The sequence below is a fragment of the Diabrotica undecimpunctata genome, chromosome 8 (genome assembly GCF_040954645.1).
Source record: "Diabrotica undecimpunctata isolate CICGRU chromosome 8, icDiaUnde3, whole genome shotgun sequence".
In the NCBI taxonomy this organism is placed as follows: domain Eukaryota; kingdom Metazoa; phylum Arthropoda; class Insecta; order Coleoptera; family Chrysomelidae; genus Diabrotica; species Diabrotica undecimpunctata.
The window spans coordinates 46,566,326-46,586,680 of NC_092810.1; the positions used below are offsets into that span (position 1 = coordinate 46,566,326).

The 20,355-nt window shown below is 34.7% G+C and overlaps 1 protein-coding gene across 2 annotated transcripts in view; it reads left to right on the forward strand.

The window, feature by feature from the left end:
- The window catches only part of retn (retained), a 656,233-nt gene that overhangs the window by 628,649 nt on the left and 7,229 nt on the right, over positions 1-20,355 (forward strand). For both annotated transcript variants that reach the window (XM_072540200.1, XM_072540199.1), the window contains exons 6-7: positions 8,846-9,153; positions 9,323-9,691. In XM_072540200.1, coding sequence (XP_072396301.1) covers positions 8,846-9,153; positions 9,323-9,691 — 677 coding nt within the window. The remainder of the gene's footprint in view (positions 1-8,845; positions 9,154-9,322; positions 9,692-20,355) is intronic.

Consider the following 20,355-nt stretch of genomic DNA (forward strand, 5'->3'; position numbering starts at 1 on the left):
GCCTGACGACGGAGTGAATACCGGTCCTTTTTCTAAAGTTGTCAAACCAGCCCCGACTGACTTTAACCGAGTCATCTGATTCATCATTTGTGGAAGTGTGTGGGATCTGCTTCAGCAAATCTTCGTAAATCACTTGTGCCTTCTCACATATGATGCTTTGTGTTAAAGTTCCTCCTTGAAGCTGCTTCTCTGTCACCCACACCATTAGTAGTTTCTCCATCTTTTCATGGAGAGAAGTCCGGAGCTTAGAAATTATTGTAACGCCCTTAGCTGGCATTATACCTCATATCACCTCCTTCCGTTTAAGTACAGTACATATCATTGATGTGGTACGCCCGTACATCCTCGCCAAGTCAGTTACTCGTACACCTTGCTCATGTTTTTCAATGATTTCACGTTTTAGTTCAATATGCATCATTTTCTTCTTCGAACCCATGGTTGTAAAAATAAATGTAATATTTTAATGTACAACGCAAATCCAAGTTATTAACAATACTTCGAAATGAGGGAAACAAGCAAAGCAGACAGACTGAGGTCTAAAGTAAAAATTTACACACTGTAAATTACACCGATATCGAGAGTATAATATGGTTAGTATTAGAAACCATTCATTCCATCCCACACAACATAAACTGGCAGCCTGTATCATAGTATGTTACATAGATTAACAGAAATTCCGATGTCAAAATACAATTTTGAGACAGAATTAAATATCATTAAGCAAATAGCAGTAAACAATGGATACAACGAACAGATCCTTCGAACACCTTTTAGATCATAATCATTCTTTTAATGACCAATTTAAAATTCTTCACATTCAAAATAAAGGCCTTAAGCTATCAACATGCCTTAAGCTATCAAAACACAGATATAATTCTGAATGACTAACTTGAGACAAACAGTTCTCCCCTCCTCAACCTATTTCATTAGAGTATAGAGACTATAAAGTGTAAACGCATGCCAAAAATAGATCACTTGAGAAAGGCAATCAGCCGAAACAGCTATAGTAATAAGAGTTTAAAATAAATTTTGTGGAAGTTTTGAAAACAAAGTTTTCGGTGTTTTATTGTCACATAAAATGAATTTACATCAAGTAACGGTCGAATCCATCAATTAGTATTAGAATCCGAATTTTTGTCGGATTTAACTTCCAATGACCATTTAATTTGTCGGTCCAAGTAGTAGTCACAGACCCGTAAAATGATCTTTATCGCGAGGCCATAAAGATCTATTACCAGTAAAACTACCTTTTATTTACAAAGCAAATTAGAAGTAGTCAAATAAGTGGTATGAATTTGAATAAAACCGATTGCTCGTATCTTAAATCTTGCTCTTATCTTAAAGCAAAATATCGCTCCCTCCGTATCGTATCATATCGCCTCGTATCTCAAACCACTCATATATTTGGGCGCTCTTATATCGAGGTACCACTGTATTTAAAGAAATATATTAAGACGAAGACAAAAGAACACCATTACAGTTTATATACAAAAAATGCTATTCTTGTCATTAAAATTATGTTTGGCGGCCATTGCTTTTGTTTTCTGTGATTTATTTAAGTTCTTGTCTTCTTTAAAGCAAATCTGTTGTCTTGATGAAGAACTTGTAAGGCTTGCAACACTTTTAGGCATACTAACCTCGTCGTCTGCGTACTTTTAAGTATTCTACAAATGTTCTGTTGACTTCAATTTTTCATCCTCTACAACTCTTTGGAAAATTTGCTCTGAATATATATTGTACAGAATTAGAGCAAACATACAATATGACTCACCGCTGTATCAGCATATCATCTGTTAGACTCTGACCAATGTTGAACATATTCAGATTCTTGATAAGTGCAATACTTCGTCAATTCATTAGCTTTTAAGTTTTTAGTTCAATTTTATTTTTACACCATTCTTAATTTATCTGTACAAATTGATTAGTCTATGGAATGTTTACTAGATGTGCTTTCTCACAAAGATTCACACATTTTTGCACATACCCTACGGCCAGAGCAAAATAAACAACTGTGCCCCTTAAATTATCATTATAAACTGAAATAAAAGCAGTACTTAAAAACGAACCGTAATAAGTACAACGTTTCGAGTTTATCGCCTGTTGAGTACTAACTTCCGTCTCTGAAAAAGCAACCGCTAAAACAAGTGAATGGAGCACAAAGCCATAAAGCCAATAACGATTCGAGAAATTGTCTTCTTTCCATTTAGTGTGGCCTACTTAACACTGAAACTGCAGAAAAAACGGCAATAAAACACGGGCACGTCGATACTACTAATCTATTATTTGATATTACAACATGAACGCCATTAACTTTTTTTATTAAGATTTATTCTTAAAAAAAGGCTTTATATATTGTCTAAATGAGTAAAAATAGACTACCATAGCTCTGATAGTAGTGACCAATGAGTAAAGGGGCGAGGTAAATGATTCTGTCTTCAGTAACTCCTGTGGTTGCTAAAAATATTTGAGAGGTTTAATGATCAATAAATATAAAAACACAGGTAAATTAATAATGGTCGAACAAATTTTCTTGTGGCGTTCTTGTAATTAATTACTTAATAATAGGGATGCTCTCGGGATATCCGGTCCCGCACTGTGTCCCGCGGGACGGAACGGGAAGGAAGTTTTTACTGCGAGAAGGGACAGCGATTTTTCTGCCGGACGGAATTGGCGCTTTGTCCCGGAGTACGTCCCGCATCCCCGCATAAACTGCACTTTTATTATTATCGAAATGATTTGGTAATTAAAGTTATACAAATATGTATTATGTTTGCAACGTAAAAATATTTATAGAAATTCAAAAGTTTTCTGTTTTAATAATTCCTATTGATGAAACATAAAATACAATTAGAATAACAGAAAATTTTAAGATAGACCCATTGGCCAGAGAAGAAAAGGAAGACCTTGAACAAGGTTCTTAACAAAATGTTTTTGACAATTATTTTTGATTTATTGCGATGCACTGGTATATACAGGGTGTCCCAGACTAATTTACCCACGCTATATCTCTTAAACGAATAGAGATTTTCGAATGGGACAAAAAGTGATCTATTCTACTTGTAATACACTTTAATATGGCGTAAAAAAAATCATCCCCTAAATATTCATCCCTTAGTTACAACCCCTAACTTAAATTTTTTTAATAGCACCCTGTATATTTTTTTATAGTTTTGGATGTTGGCTCCTATCGTCTATTCAACAGATTTATTAAAAATAAAATCGGTTTGTAAATAATCAAGAAATCAATTTATTTTTTATTTTTGTTAATTCCAGACTAATTTATCCAGGCTATATTTATTAACAAAATGAAGATTTTTTAAATGGACAAAAACTGGTCTATTCCATTTGTAATGCACTTTAATATACCGAAGAAAAAATCATCCCCTAAATATTCATCCCTTAGTTACAACCCCTAACTTAAATTTTTTAATAGCACCCTGTACATTTTTTTATAGTTTTTGATGTGGTCTTTTATTGTCTATTTAACCGATTTTTTTTAAATAAAATGGGTTTGTAAGGTATCGAGAAAATATCAGTTTATTTTTTATTTTTGTTAAATTAATCAAGATAGCCTTAAAACATAGAATACAAAAGAAATATGCTTTATTGTCACTGAAATTAGATAAATCGTCAATATTACAAAAGAAAAGAATGAAAGTAAAACAAAAACAATTTTTTGCAAACTTTAAATAAATTGCAAATTGAACATACTATTATACATACTTTATATATAAGTAAAATACAACCTTAGGAACAATAAAACTTAAAGGAACAATAAAAATAAATGCAATAAAAATTACATGAAAAAATAAATCAAAACACCAACTAGTATTATTTACACTAAACGTTCGAATTGTAATCCACCTGCTGCAACACAAATTTCGAATCGTTCCAGAAGATTCGTGTCCATTCCAGTACATGTGGCTCGAATCATTTCGGGAGTAATTTGGCGATATGTTTGTCTTATCTTTTCTTTTAATTCCTCTAAATTTTGCGGTTTTGATTGATAAACAATATCTTTTATCGCTCCCCAAAAGAAAGTATCAAGAGGTGACAAATCCCATGAACGTGCGGCCCACATAATTTCTGGAGAGTTGTTTGCTATCCAGTGGTTATCAAAACGGTTTTGTAGGTGGTCGCTAACGATTCGCGCATTATGTGGAGTAGCTCCGTCTTGTTGCCACCACATTTCTTGACGCTCATGAGGAATATCTTCTAGCAAATCGGGTAGAATGTTTTCTAAAATGTCTAAATATCGAACACCTGTTAGAGTACCGTTAAAAAAGTAAGGACCTATAACACGGCCATTAAATAAACCGCACCACACATTTATACCCCAAATATTCTGAAATCTTGTTTCCATCATCCAATGTGGGTTCACGGGAGACCAATAATTGGAATTGTGACGGTTGACAACACCATCATATTGTGAAATCTAGCCTCATCACTTCACAATATTTTTGATAAAAAAAGTGGATCATCACTGATTTTTAACATCATTTTTGCAATAAACTCAAGACGTCTTTGGTCATCACCAGGCTGTAATCCTTAAACTAGGTGCACTTTAAAAGGATGGTACTTAAAATCTTTGAGAATTCTATGCACACAACTTTTTGGCATGCCACATTCACTGGCGAGGGTTCTAACAGACACCTTGGGATTAAAATTAACATATGCTAGTACATTAATAAGGTTTTGGTTACATCTTACTGTGCGTTCAATTGTACCTCTTTTATTATTAGGAAAATGTCCCTGTCTAAGTAAGCGTTCCAAATTCTTAAAGGTTTTTTCGCTAGGAATGTTTCGATTTGGAAACTTTTCTTGATATAATTGTCGGGAAATTCTCCTTAAATCAAAAGGATATCAACGTACTCGTCAGGCGAAAATAAATAAGGCATATCGAAATGTTATAAATACACAATTACAACAAATATAATTATTACTGGTCTAATACGAAAGGTCAAAAATAATAATTGTTGATTTGACAGATCAAATCATGGCAACCAGAATTAAGGGTAATATCCAAGACGTAAAATAACCGCAAAAGTTTTTCAAATATTGTGACTTTATTATAAGAGAATTTTTTGTTAATTTTTGCACACTGGAAGATAACGTATGCTCCTACAAAGACCAAATTTTGAAAAATTAAAAATAATGTTTAAATAAAAAGAGTGTGTACTTCGTACGCACGTAAGAAGTTATACTACGTAGTTAAAATAGTAAAATTTTCAGTGATAATAAAGCATAATATTTCTTTTCTATTCTATTTTTTAAGGCTATCTTGATTAATTTAACAAAACTAAAAAATAAACTGATATTTTTTTGATACCTTACAAACCCATTTTATTTTTAAAAAATCGATTGAATAGACGATAGAAGACCACATCTAAAACTATAAAAAATGTACAGGGTGCCATTAAAAAATTTAAGTTAGGGGTTGTAACTAAGAGATGAATATTTAGGGGATGATGTTTTCTTCGCTATATTAAAGTGTATTACAAATGGAATAGACCAGTTTTGTCTCTTTAAAAAATCTCTATTTTGTTAATAAATATAGCCTGGATAAATTAGTCTGGGACACTTAATTAACAAAAATAAAAAATAAATTGATTTCTTGATTATTTACAAACCGATTTTACTTTTAATAAATCCGTGGAATAGACGATAGAAGACCACATACAAAACTATAAAAAAATATACAGGGTGCTATTAAAAAAATTAAAGTTAGGGGTTGTAACTAAGGGACGAATATTTAGGGGATGATTTTTTCTATGCCATATTAAAGTGTATTACAAGTAGAATAGATCACTTTTTGTCCCATTCGAAAATCTCTATTTGTTTAAGAGATATAGCGTGGGTAAATTAGTCTGGGACACCCTGTATATATATATATATATATATATATATATATATATATATATATATATATATATATATATATATATATATATATACACAACGCAAAAGTCTAGGGATATTTTTATAAATAGACGTATTTTGCTTATCTGTAATCAACTTAAAAAAGTAACACAAAATTTGTATTTTAAATTGTTGTTTAATATGTAAAAACAGAAAATTGGAGCAAAAAAAAATATATTGCAAATCACCCATGTTTCACATACCACCATAAAATGTCAAAAATACGAAATATAAACCTAAAATAAAGTATGGCCACCACGTTGGATTATCACAGCTCTACATCTACTGTTCACGCTCCGAATCACATTGTTAATGTCTGCTTGAGGTAGTTGTGTCCATTGTTCTCTCAGAAGCTCTTTTAATTGAAACTCATTGTAGATATTGCCCATATGTGGAGTAATTCTACGTTGGAGCATGTCCCATACATGCTCAATTTTCTCCAAGAGCAGCAGCAAACGGGCGCACAACAGGTTCAAGAATAGTGTCCAAATATTGCTGACTTGTGATAAAGCCACGTGGGAAAATGAGGTCAGTTCTTCCGTCAATCATGATTCCGCCCCATACCATTAATGAACCACTTCTGTATGCATACACTTCTTGAAGATGTCGTAATCGTTCTCCATTTCCGGGTCGTCTCCAAACTCTTGTCCGACAAGAATCTGGATGAAATCCATATCTAAACTCGTCACTAAACAAAACTGTGGCCTAGTAATTGTCAGTTCAATTCTGAAACTCTTGACACCAGGTTAATCTTGCAGCGCGATTGCCTCTAGATAGAGGTGGACATCTCAGTGGTCGCCGACTACGAAGATTGGCTTCATGGAGACGATTTCTCAAAGTACTGCTGCTAATTGTTACATTATGTGCAAGCTGTAATTCATTAACCAGCTCGGGTGCTGTGATTGTTGGCTGCCTTCTGGCATTTAAAATTAAATATCGCTCTTGAGTGACGGTTGTAGAGCGACCACGTCCTGGATGTTGCTCGGCTGGACTCCCAGTGTCTCTAAACCGACGTAACAAATGACTTACGACGCTTTGGGAGACACCCAGCTGATCAGCAACTTGAGTTTGTCGCATACCAGCTTGAAGGAGACCCACGGCTCTATTCATCTCGGCCAACGTTAAATGTTGTCGTTGTATGGTAAAAAGACAATATCTTTAACTCACCTATTAAGGCAAGAATGGTATAAAGTGACTAAAATTAAAAATACACAAAACATAAAAATGTCGATTTTTTTGTGCCTTGTAAAAAAACATCCTAAAACACGCATTGCTATTAGTTTTACAATTTTTTTTTGAAAAGAAGTGTTTGTCCGTATCAACAATTATAGTACAACAAATTTATATGGTCATGAAATTTCTGTCATTTGTATTGTCAAATTATTAAAATATCTTTAGACTTTTGCGCTGTGTGTATATTATGCGATATATTGGTTTAGCCTCTTCTAATAAACCGCCACCTGACATTGTGGCGACACCACCAGATGATGATACCTTTGAATCTAACCGTGAACGTGATAAGGAATTACTTTTAATAAATAAAATTGTTAAAGGTTTCTATATCAGATATTATTTTTTTTAGTCGTATACGCACTTTGTCAAAAAATATGAATTTTATGAAGATAAACCAAAACTCAAAACAAGTAGAACTTTTTACACAATACATTGTACATGAAAAAGTGCCACTAAATATTCTTAGAAAAAATATAAACATAAAATTTGTCTTTATATACCATTATTATAAAAATATATTTACTTATTTAAAAAATATAATTTAAGTTAGCTTTGCGGGACAGCGGGACAGCGGGACGTCTTGCTGGACACGGGACGGGAAGCGGCCCGGGGCAGCGACAATAGCTGCGGAAGGGGACCCAGAACAGATGGAAAAGTGCGAGACACAGGGAGGGACAAAAGCCTGTTCCGCTTCCTGCTGTCACGCGTAAAACTCAAGAACGATGATGTGGAAATCGAAACGTCAAATTTTTAAATAAAGTTTACTTTTCTCGGTTCATCAACACAATCATCAAATTGTGAGGAAAACCTAATTTTATGTTAGTCGTACCTTAGATAAGCATACTCTTCTATTAAAGGCAAATGTTACATACAAAACTTAAAGATCGAAAACAAATAGCTCCATAAGAGAAGTAACCAAAGTATGGAATGTTACAAAAGAAGATGAAGTCCCCAAATGACATGCGAAGATCTTTAGAAATATGCTGGAGCAAGATGGCTGAATCAAGAAAACAGCATTGGATAGAGACTAATGTATGGAACAAAGAGATACCTGTGTCCGAAGATGAATGGTATAAGGCGGATAGATAAATAGACTGAACATATGCAGAAGCAACAGTATAGTTTAGTTAGTTTGAATGTATTTATTTCGTCAAACAACGAAATTTAATTTAATGGCAAACATAAATGTGCTATTGTGGCTAACTAGTACAGGAAGTTTATCTAACAGGAAGTGTCTAGTTCATTACACCATGTTTTTGCTGATAAAATTGGCTCAAACGACTTCAGTGGCCCGCGCTCTGGCCGACCTTCCAGCACAACAACATCGGAAAATATCGAACTTGTAACCTACAATTGAAGAAGATCGTCGTTTGACTACGCATGAACTAGAAAGCGATCTTGAAATTCGGAAAACTTGTGTTTTGAGAATTCTGAATGATAATTTGGAAATGGATGTTAGTGATGAAGGGACGCTTAAAAATAAAGAGTAATATGTTGTAATCCGTAATAACTGACTTTGGATTTAAAGATTGCTGTAACCACGTTTACCCATGTATCAAGCTGGAAGAATTCGTCGGGAATATTCAATTTATTTTTTGATTCTACAGTGATTGATCTTTTCCGGTTATCATTTTTGAAGCTTTTGGTCTATATCTTTATAAAATGGTAAATATAACACTACCTATTATTACAGATACATGAAGTACCTCTACCCATATGAATGTGAAAAACGACGACTGAGCACTCCTGCAGAGTTACAAGCAGCTATAGATGGTAATAGAAGAGAAGGGCGAAGAAGCAGTTACGGTCAATACGATTCAATGCAACAAAGATCTCCGAACCCAAGTATGCATGTATCACCTTTGTCACTAGTTTCTCAACAACAACAGCAGTTGGCTGCCGCACGTATGATGGGAGGTGGTATGACTCTGCATAATGGAGCGCATCATCCTAGTCATCCGCAACCTTTGGGACAACCTATCAATGGAGGACCTCTACCAGGTAAGGCAATACTTACTCTCTATCGAGTACATGTATTTTAAATGTTAGTAGATACATATGCCTAACCTTTATTTCCAGAAGATTACATAATCAATAAAATCCGTATTAGACAAACCACTTCCGCCTATTATCATTGTGTATTGCAAATTTTTTCTTTTTTTTTTTTCAGGATTAGCCCCTAACGAATTCGAAGCGCGAATGATGGAGTATGTAAAACTTCTTAACAAGGAAATTCGTGGCTCCACCGTTACACCTCCTCGACAAGGTGAAATATCGCCACCTAACGCTACTTCTCCACTCAACCACCTCGAAATGTCCCGTATGACTCTTTGGAACCTTTACAATAATAACCAGCCCAACATCGAACCTCAAAAGGAACCAATTAATCTATCAGAACCCTCTTCTGGTGTGTTGAAAAGGGAACCCGAATGCAGAGAATCGCCTCCACCGCCCAAGAGGCCAGTTAAGGAGGAAGAAGAACCAGAACCTTCAAAAGCCATGCATTCGCCTTCTACACATATTAAAATTAACAGTAGAGGTGAGTACTTAATCAAAATATATTTGTTAATAGTTATTTTATTAGTTTATGTTTTCATGTATTTAAGTATACTCCATTCGCTTAGCTCGGGCATATTTTGACAGATTCATTGTCGGAAACCTACAACACAACAATTCCTACTTCTCAGTATTAATAGCTCAAGTATCCTACTATTGCAGACTTCGTTCTTTAAAAAAAGAAGAATTATTTTAAATAGTGGAAGTGTATACTAAACCCATCAAATTTTGGGTAGTATATATTTAAAAAATATATTTTAGTTGTTATAATTTAACATAACTATTTATTATATTGTGCAGATAAATAAATATTGATTGTCGGTAATTCGCAAAGTTCTATTTTATTTACTATTTAGTTTGTTGACTATTAATATTGACTATGAGTACGTAAGCTTGGTTGTATAGTAATTTCCAGCCACTTTTAGTCTGTCGAAAAGTAACTAACTTCGCAAAAAAATAATAACTAAATTCACTAGACAGTTTGGACTGGGAATAGCGAACCGAGTATATATATGAAACTCTCGAGATTGATGCTGATTATGTCCGTGTACTGTTGAAAACCACACAAAACAAAGAATACGTTAAGATCCAAGTAATAATTACAAAAAGTGTCACAGCGATCTCGTGTCACAATGTTTATTATCGAACTCCTCCCAAACGGCTTGACCGATTTTTATGAAACTTTTACAGTATATTTGGTAGGTATGAGAATAGATCGTAACCTATTTTTTATTCACGCAATTGCGTGAATCACAATCACAAGAGGTACGAGTTAAATGAAGTCAACAACGACGATTGGAACAAAGACAAGCGCGCTGGTTTGTAGGTAACACACGCAGAGCAAATGACCGACAAACACCAACAAGTGCATCGAGTATTTACAACCGATTCATTTCTTCGTCTAGCATTCGAGTATAAGTTCATCAACTAGCCTATATTTGTCCACAGTTGAACGTAGGCTTCCTGTAAAATTTTCCACTTCCTTATATCTTTAGCTTCTTTTATCCTTTAGCTCTGGAACCCAGCTTGTTCGCAAGGTTGGTGATCATCCATCTTGTTCATAAGCCGTTTTGTTATTATCTTCATGAACAGTTCGTATGTATGGGAGAGCAAACTAAGACGTCCGTAATTATTTAGGTCTGAAATTGGTGGTTATTATTGCATTTTGCCATTGGAAGAGGGTTAGGCTTCATGTCAAACAAATATTGAACAGTTGGATAGTGAATATTACGCTCATTCGAAAGTGTCGATTGGTTCTATGGGTAAGGAATGTTCGTATTGTCATTCGCTTAAATTCGCTTAAATGACAACGTTTGGAGAAACAAAGTGTTCACAATAATCCGGCAAATATTCACTGGTTGTAATTTATATGGCAAAACAACGTTTTGTATTGGTATATATATATATATATATATATATATATATATATATATATATATATATAACGTTGATTTTTGTTATCAGTCTATACTAAATATAAACGTTTCTTATTTTAACTAAATAGACAACTGGACCAAATTAATTGTCTCTCTATTATTGTCAACTAGAGATCATTAAAATTCTTATAGCCATACATGTCCCTTCAACTGTTTTTTTACTATTCTAAATTCCCCTCTTTAAACTTCCTCTCATTCCAAAGTGAGTCCGAAGGCAAACAAAAGCAGAAACGTTTGAACGTTCGACGTGCCAAAGAGAAAGAAATCCATTAATCTTCCTCATCATTAAAGTGGTTAATTTCGCTGTGAAGTGACACAACCCGAACAGAGTTTATTGAAATTCGAGTTCGGGAAGCAGAGGCGATCATTAATTTCACGTGGAAACTCATTTCACATTTCGAATTTTCAACGGAACGATGACATTTTGACCTCCGGCGCGCAATTTTCAATTTATATTAGACAAATTTTGTCAGACATTGAAGAGACGATGTAGCTACTGACAGAACTATTGATCAATTTATACAATCTGTATCAATTTCTAGAATTTTATTTTGTTGTGGCGGCTACTTTTATTGTTCTATTGCACTATTGGCTATTGTATTTAGTTAATTTTTTAATTTAGAATCGGTGCTTTTAATGATTGATTTTAACGAAAATTACATTTTTAACTAACTTATTTTTGACGTTTCGATTTTCAGTCCGGAAATCGTTTTCAAAATTTTTTTTTTTAATTCTACGAAATCTAACCAACAAGTTGATCAATCAACTTGTTGGTTATACATTTAAAATAATCACAAAAAAAAACAAAATAATAATTTCCAGCATTTTCTGTCGAAGCAATCTTCAGTTCTTAAATCTCTGGCAGTCATTGCATCTTCGACATCTTTTCTCCAGGACCGTCTTGCTCTACCTCATTTTTTTTTAGTGGGCGGAGCTCATTTTTCTATACTTTTTGGCCATTTATTTTCAGGCATTCTCTGCAGGTATCCTTATGAATTTAGTCTTTTGGCTTCCATTGTATCTATTATGTCTAGATCACCTTCCATTCCAAATCTCCTTCAATAGTTCATTTCCATGGTCTTAATTTTTGATTGGTTTCTTTGATTTATCTTCTCAGAATTCTTCGCCTTACAAGTCAATCATTTTTTTTTATTATTTATTTACGCTGTAACCACCCTATTATTATTGTATAAATTCTTTTTTTATTTTCTTTTGTTATTTTATTTTGCCACAACAATCCGTGTCACTGTCTAGTGGCTGATCTTCCTTTGCCAATCCTGGAATGAGTTTCTTTGTTACTTCCTGCTTTTGATGTTATTTGGACTTCCAAGTATTTGAAGGTTTCAGTTGATTTTATAGTTTCCCTTTAAATTTGTAGGCTTTCTGGTTTTTTTCTGCAACTAAGTACTCTGTTTTTGTATGTTGATTGTAAGACTTCACTCTCATCTTCCAGTTTTTTAGGCATATAGTCTATATCACTTCCGTCTTCAGCTAGAATAGCTGGTCGCCAGGAAAGTGTATCGTGTACAATCTCTCGTCTTCGATTGGGATGCCAATATTGCAGCACTTTCTTCTTCACATGGAGAGCGTCTCATTCAAAAGTATTTTGAAGAGAGTAGGTGGTATGCAGCAGCCTTGCTTTAGACCTTTACTATAATTTAGGACTTTTATATATTTTTTGTTTATTCCTTGTTATTCCATAGCTATCCAGAGCATTGAGTGTGTTGCACTATCGTAAAGACTATATGATTTGAAAGGTTGTGGGTTAATCTTTTCTCAATATCCTGCTTTAGATAGCTGCTGTCTATACAGGATCTGCCCGCACAAAAGCATTTTGTATAAAAGTCAGTTAATAATACACACGCAGTATATATTTTTTTATCCTTTCTTATCGTACTTATCGAAAGCAAGAAAATGAAAAGATCGAAATCACAATGGTATCAAGAAGTTCTAGAAGACTTACACAAGGCAGGAGTCAGAGAATGGAAGGACATAACTAAAGATGAGAAAGATGTAGAAATGGAGGGAGATTACCAGGCCACAAAATAAGCAAAATGGACTAAATAATATAAGAAGTAGGATCTAGAAAGTTTTTACATTTTACAAAAATCCTGAAATAGGTTGATTGTTAATTTTAAATAACGATTTTGTAAATAATATGTAGTTTTTATAGACAACTATACAAAGAACAGCAATGTAACCGGAGTGGATCATTACCAAAGATAATCAATCAGGGATCTGAAATTTTACCGGACGTAACACCCAATGAAGTTCGAAGGTCAGTGCAAGAAATGAAAAACAATAAGTCCCCCGGAGGCGATGAAATAGTGGCAGATGCCTTGAAGGTGGCTGGAAAAAGATTATGGCAGGTCCTTGCCAAACTATTCACTAGATGTTTGCAGGAAGCAATAACACCAACCCAGTGGTATAACGCAGAAATTATCATACTTCATAAAAAAGGGGATGCTACCGACCTCAGGAATTACAGGCCCATAAGTCTACTTTCACATATTTATAAACTATTTACAAAAATAATTACGAAACGACTAGAAAATAAATTGGAATTTTATCAGCCCATAGAACAGGCGGGTTTTAGAAAAGGCTATGGAACAAACGATCACCTACTGGTAATAAAAAATCTTATAGAAAAATGCACTAAATATAATAAACCACTAGCTTTAATATTTGTCGACTATGAAAAGGCATTCGACACCGTAAATCAACAAAAAATGTTGGAAGCCTTGACAGAATGCCGAATTGACTATCGGTATATAAATATAATTAAACATATATACCAAAACGCAACAGCCAGTGTTAGAGTGGGTGATCGTCAAACCCAGAAATTCCCGATACAACGTGGAGTACGCCAGGGGGACACCATATCGCCGAAACTGTTCACTACGCTTTTGGAATATATATGTAAAAGGGCAAAACTGACCGACAACTGCATAAACATAAACGGAGAAAAGCTTAGCCATCTAAGGTTTGCAGATGATATTGTACTAATAGCTGATAGGATAGATGAGACCAAAGAACTTTTAAATCAGCTCTACCTTTCCTCGCTAGAAGGGGGATTGAAAATAAATATATCTAAAACCCAGATGATGACAAATCTTGTAGTCAGCGAAGATATATGCGTAGGAACAAGATCCATAGACCAGGTAATGGCCTATAAATACCTAGGTCATGAGATTCGCATAGGAAAAGATAACCAAACCGTTGAGCTTCTCCGTCGTATAAGACTGACTTGGGCAGCCTTCGGCAAGCTGAACCATATTTTCAAATCGTCTGATATACCAATATGCCTTAAAAGAAAAACGTTTAATCAGTGTGTTTTGCCAGTGTTAACTTACGGTGCCGAAACGTTGACCATGACAAGGAGAACAGTTCAAAAGATCCGTGTGTGTCAAAGGGCGATGGAGCGTGCTATGTTGGGCGTTTCACTACGAGACAAGATCCCAAATCGCCAGCTACGACAAAGAACAGGAGTGGCTGATGCAGTAGAGAGAGTAGCAACACTGAAATGGAACTGGGCAGGTCACGTGGCTCGAATGACAGATAATAGATGGACAAAGCGGATACTGGAATGGAGACCAAGAGATGATGCCTACCGAAGCAGAGGTCGTCCACCAACACGTTGGACTGACGATCTAAAACGTTGTCATAGGAATTGGATGCAAGAGGCACAAGATCGAAATAGATGGAAAATTATGAGGGAGATCTATGTCCAGCAGTGGATAAGCGAAGATTGAATGATGATGTAAGCATAGTGACGTCATCAGTTTTGACGTAGTGACATAATTGCTAATTTTTTTAATTGAAATTTTGGTTTTGTAATATCTCATTTGAAAGGTCTTTTAACGCTGTATTCAGTAATGGCATAGATGGTCAATTATTATTAAATCGGAATATTATTGATATTATCTACGGAGTGAACTAAAATTTATTATATTTTTCAGTTTGAGAATTTGCTTTTACTGTCAAAAATGTTTAATAACAGACTTTGTAGTACAATGTTTTAAGTGACACAGTATTTAATAAACTTTATTTGTAAAAAAAGGACAAAGCTAAAGAAATGCACAAAAACACAACAGTAATTAATTGTCACAAATCAAATTGATATTAATCGATAAAAATCAAGTTGCCTGTTAATGTCAATTAAAACATCAGTTGAAGTTTTGTCAGATACTAACTTTCAAGTAAAAAAGTTTTAGAAGTAAATTATGACTACTTTAAGTGAAACCCAACGCATATAATTTTTAATTTTTATAGGATGTAGAGATAAAACGAGAATTCAGCAACATGTATGTGATTTGTTTAATGCAAATTATCCAGACAGACCTATTAAAAGAAAAATTCAGTAAAATTGAGAAAAAATTTAGAGAAATTGATCATGGTAAAAATATTTAAAATCTTGGACACGTCCTATGATATAAAAAACATGAAACTTGATGTTGTATTAAGTGTTGTAGATAATCCGCATAATACTTCACGCCAAATTGCAGCGGACACAGGCATATCTCAACGGTTGGTACTAAGTACTCTAAATGACGAAAAGTGCCATCCGTACAAAATTCAGTTATCACAAGAATTCAGCGAAGATGATCTCGATCGCCGTATTCAATTTTGTAACATTTTGCAGGATTTATGTAACAGCAATCCACGTTTTATTAAACACATTATGTTTTCTGATGAGGCTACATTTTGTCTAAATGATTCAGTCAATCGTTAGAATTGTAGAGTCTGGCTTAGCATAATCTGCAATGGATACCTGAAATTCATACCAGGCTCAACACTATCAGAAAATCAATGTCTGGCCGGGAATAATTAATGACACAACTATAGGTCTTTATTTTCTTGAAGAAAATCTTACAGTGGAATGTTATCTGCAATTTCTGCAGACTGGCGTTATACCAGTGCTTATTAATATGTTTCCAACGCCAACAATCCTAACTCACCAGATGATAGTCTCTGGTTACAAAATGTTGGTGCACCCCCGCATTACGCACATAATGTTAGCGAGTTTTTAAAACAGTGTTATCCTGGGAGGTGGATTGGGAGAGACCAATAGAGTGGCCCCCAAGATCTCCATGTTACATCAAAATTACTACTCCATGGCGGACAGTTAATCTCTGAAACGGTAAATCAGAAACATAAAATTAGAAAAGGATTTTAAAACAGAAGTGCCCTTACATGACAGTTTACCAGAAAAACTAAAATTGTTAAAAAAAAAATAAAACAAAATGGCTGATATTTGAAAAAATGTTCAAAAATTGACCTTTTGTTCAACTTTTTTCAGTCACAAAATTTTATTATTTCTTTTTTGGTCAAATTGTGGTAAAGTATCATAGAGAAAAACAAAACAAACAAAATTCATCAAGGTTTATTAAAATTAACCGACTACATCCGGAGATTATAGATTTTAAGGAAAACTACGTTTTTAAAACTGGCGGATAGTTATCATTTTTTTTACAAGATCAGACCTTAGTCTACAGCTTAGAATCCGAATGATCAGATGTTACGTTTTTTCTGTCTTACTGTATGGCTGTGAAAGTTGGACAATGGACTCTGAAATAGAAAAAAGAATAGATGCCTTTGAGATGTATATATACAGACGAATGTTGAGGATTCCATGGGTACAAAGAGTTACTAATGTTGAGGTACTTCGTCGCATGTGTAAACAAAAAGAATTACTAAGAATAATAAAAGAGAGGAAAATGCAACACTTGGGTCATGTGTTGAGAGGCGAAAGATATGAATTACTTCAAGTTACACTGGAAGGAAAAGTACAGGGCAAAAGATCAGTAGGAAGACGCCAGAACTTGTGGCTGAAAGACCTGAGGAGATGGTTCGACCGCTCATCCGCAGAGATCTTTCGCGCAGCAGTTTCCAAAACTACAATTGCCATTTGGATCGCCAACCTTCGAAAGGAGACGGCGCAATGAGAAGAAGAAGGACAGTTATCTCCGGATCTAGTCCGGATAAAAAAAATAATAAAATTTTTGTGACTCAAAAAAGTCGAAAAAAACGTCCAATAGTTTTTTCAAATGTCCTTACAAAACTATCTTGTAAGGGTACTAATTTTTTAAAGCCTTTTTTGTATTTTTTTAACGAAAACTTTTTGGCGCCATCTTTAAAATACAGGAAAAATAAAAAAAAAGAAAAAAAATTTGTAATGTTTAATAGTTAATAGTATAATAATATAAAAAATGTTTGATTGTCATATATAATAGCTAAGATACAAAAAAAAATTATTGAAAATGTGACATTTTTTAACATTCTGGACGGTAATAGTCCCTTAATAGAATTAATACGAATTACTTACTCATATTGTGCAAGAAGAGTGAGTTTATCTTGTCGATTTGCTTATTGCCAAGGCACCGGTGGATGGCATTTTGAGTAGTTAGTTTAGCTAAGGGTCAGGCCATGGAGCTGGGGTATCTACATTGTATAAATGACGTGTACCCTATCCTCCATGCTATGGCATGCTGGACGAGCCATACAGTCTGTAGTCAACACCCCGAGGTCTGAGCGGGAACACAAATTGTATCAATACTCATACGCTTATGAAACGCACCTGGCGGATCATAAGGGCCTTCACATTTTACTCTGTTTCAACTTGTCTTGAGTAAAATGACTTTAATCTTTCCTATCAGCCTCTCTTGGCTAACTCTCGTTTTTTTCCGACCCCGAATGGCTATTAGGTTTCCGAGGGCAGACGGGTCACTACATTTACTCCTACTACATACTCTTCACAAATCCTGGTCCTCCAAGTCTGGGGGTTTGAACGATGGGCCAGCACCCCTTCTTCTAGAAAAAAGTTATTTGCTAAAAATTTCGATCAAGAGCCTCGGAATAAGGACGGAAACAAAAGACGACGACTGCTACGAAAAAGGACTATGAGATTGGCCACATGGAATGTACAAGGTCTAAGAACCAAGGAAACTGAAGTTTTCCAAGAATTAGAACGACAACAAATAGACATATGCGTTCTCACAGAAACAAAAAAGAAAGGAAAGGGAAATGAAATCAAAAACGACTATATTCATTTATACAGTGGAGTTGAAAAATCATTAAGAGCAAAAAGAGGTGTGTCTATAGCCGTGCATACAAAACTCAAAAACAATATCAAGAGTTGGGAAGAGATAGACGAGCAGATCATTATGATGGATCTTGAGAAACATGGGGAGACGATAGTTATAATAGGAGTATATGCTCCTAGTGACGATTCTGATACAAAAGTTAAGGATGAATTCTATGACAAATTGCTTGACGTGTTGACCCATGTAAACCGATCCAAAGAAATATGCCTATTAGGAGATTTCAATGCTCGGGTAGGCAAAAAATTACAAGACAATGTGGTAGGAAGATATGGTGAAGACAAAATAAACAACAACGGAGAGCGACTCATTGATCTTTGTGAAACATTACAGCTTAAAATAATGAATGGATTTTATCAGCACAAAGATATACATAAATTTACCTGGGAACAACCAAAGAAAAAGATAAAATCTATAATCGACTATCTCATCCAACCAGAAAACAAAAGGCTCCAAACAAATGACGTAAGGGTGTATCGTGGTGCCGAATGCGGATCTGACCACTATATGGTGGTCGCAAAAATAACCATACACTACAGGAAAGTAAACATGAACAAAATTGAAAAGGAGAAGGTAGCAGCTTCGACAAAGATAAGATATAATATTGATAGCCTCAAACAAGAATCAGTACAATTCCTCTACAAACTTAGACTAGCCTCAAAACTAACTCACTTAACTCGAAGAGAAACAGCCGAAAAAGAATATCAAGATATAAAAAATTGCATTCATCAGGCGGCCAAAGAGGCATTGGGGTACGAAGAAGCTGACAAAAGAAAAAATCCTGAGTGGTGGAACGAAGAAGTAGGAAAATTAATTAAAGACAAAAAAAAAGCTTATCAGACATGGCTATCCACGAAAGACTCAGAAGACCGCAGAATTTACAGCAGACTCAACAGGGAAGCAAAGAAGGAAGTCACTAAAAGAAAAAACGAAATGTGGGAAGAGAAATGCGAAGAGATGGACCGATGCTTAGGAGGAACCAAAGTGACACAAGCTTGGAAATTCATAAAAAGTATTAGAAAAGAAAGAAAAGATGAGGGAAATATAAACCTGATTCAAAATAAAAAGTGGGAAAAATATTACGAAACGCTATTAACAGAAAGTAGGCACGAATTTATGGAAAGACCTGACCATATCTCAATGACAGAAAACTCAGAGGTGCATAAGATAAACAAAGAAGAACTGAAAAAAGAATTGAAACAAATGAAAAATGGAAAAGCACCCGGGCCTGGAGACATTCCCATCGAGTTGGTGAAACATGGACCGGATGCTCTTTTGGAAAGCATAGTGAATATTTTTAATAAATGCTTAATTGAAGGCCAAACGATTCCAGACGATTGGAATTTGGCCCACATTAGCCCCATTTATAAAAAGGGAGACAGAAAAGAATGCGGAAATTATAGAGGCATTAGCGTAACTAGCTCGCTGGGAAGGTTATATGGTCGTATATTGAAAAGAAGAATAGAAGAGGAGTATAAAGAAATTGAAGAACAAAGCGGCTTCAGAGCAGGAAGATCGTGCGTGGACAACACATTTACCCTTCAACAAGTAATTGAAAAACGAACAGCTCGAAACCTCCCTACGCATCTGGTATTTATAGATCTGGAGAAGGCTTATGATACAGTTCCTTTAAAACTCTTATTTAGTGTCTTGACGAAAACGGACCTTAGTAAAACATATCTAAAAGCAATACTGAACATCTATAAATGTCCTCAAAGCACTGTAAAAACAGGAAATACTTTCTCAAGGGTATTTACAGTAACGAAAGGCTTGAGACAAGGATGTTGTCTTTCCCCCACCCTATTCAAAATATATATCCAAGAAGCACTGCACCAGTGGAGACAAAAATGTGCGGGAATGGGGTTGAAGCTTAACAACCATTATCTGACAACGCTGTTCTTTGCAGATGATCAAGTACTAATTGCAAGCTGTGAAGAAGATGCAGATTATATGCTTAGAAAGCTCAAAGATGAATACGAAAAATGGGGGATGAGTATGAATATGTCTAAAACAGAATATATGCGAATAGGCAATGAAGACGAAGACCCGGATTTGGAAATTAGACAAATGAAAAGGTGCTACGAATACAAATATTTGGGAAGTATTATATG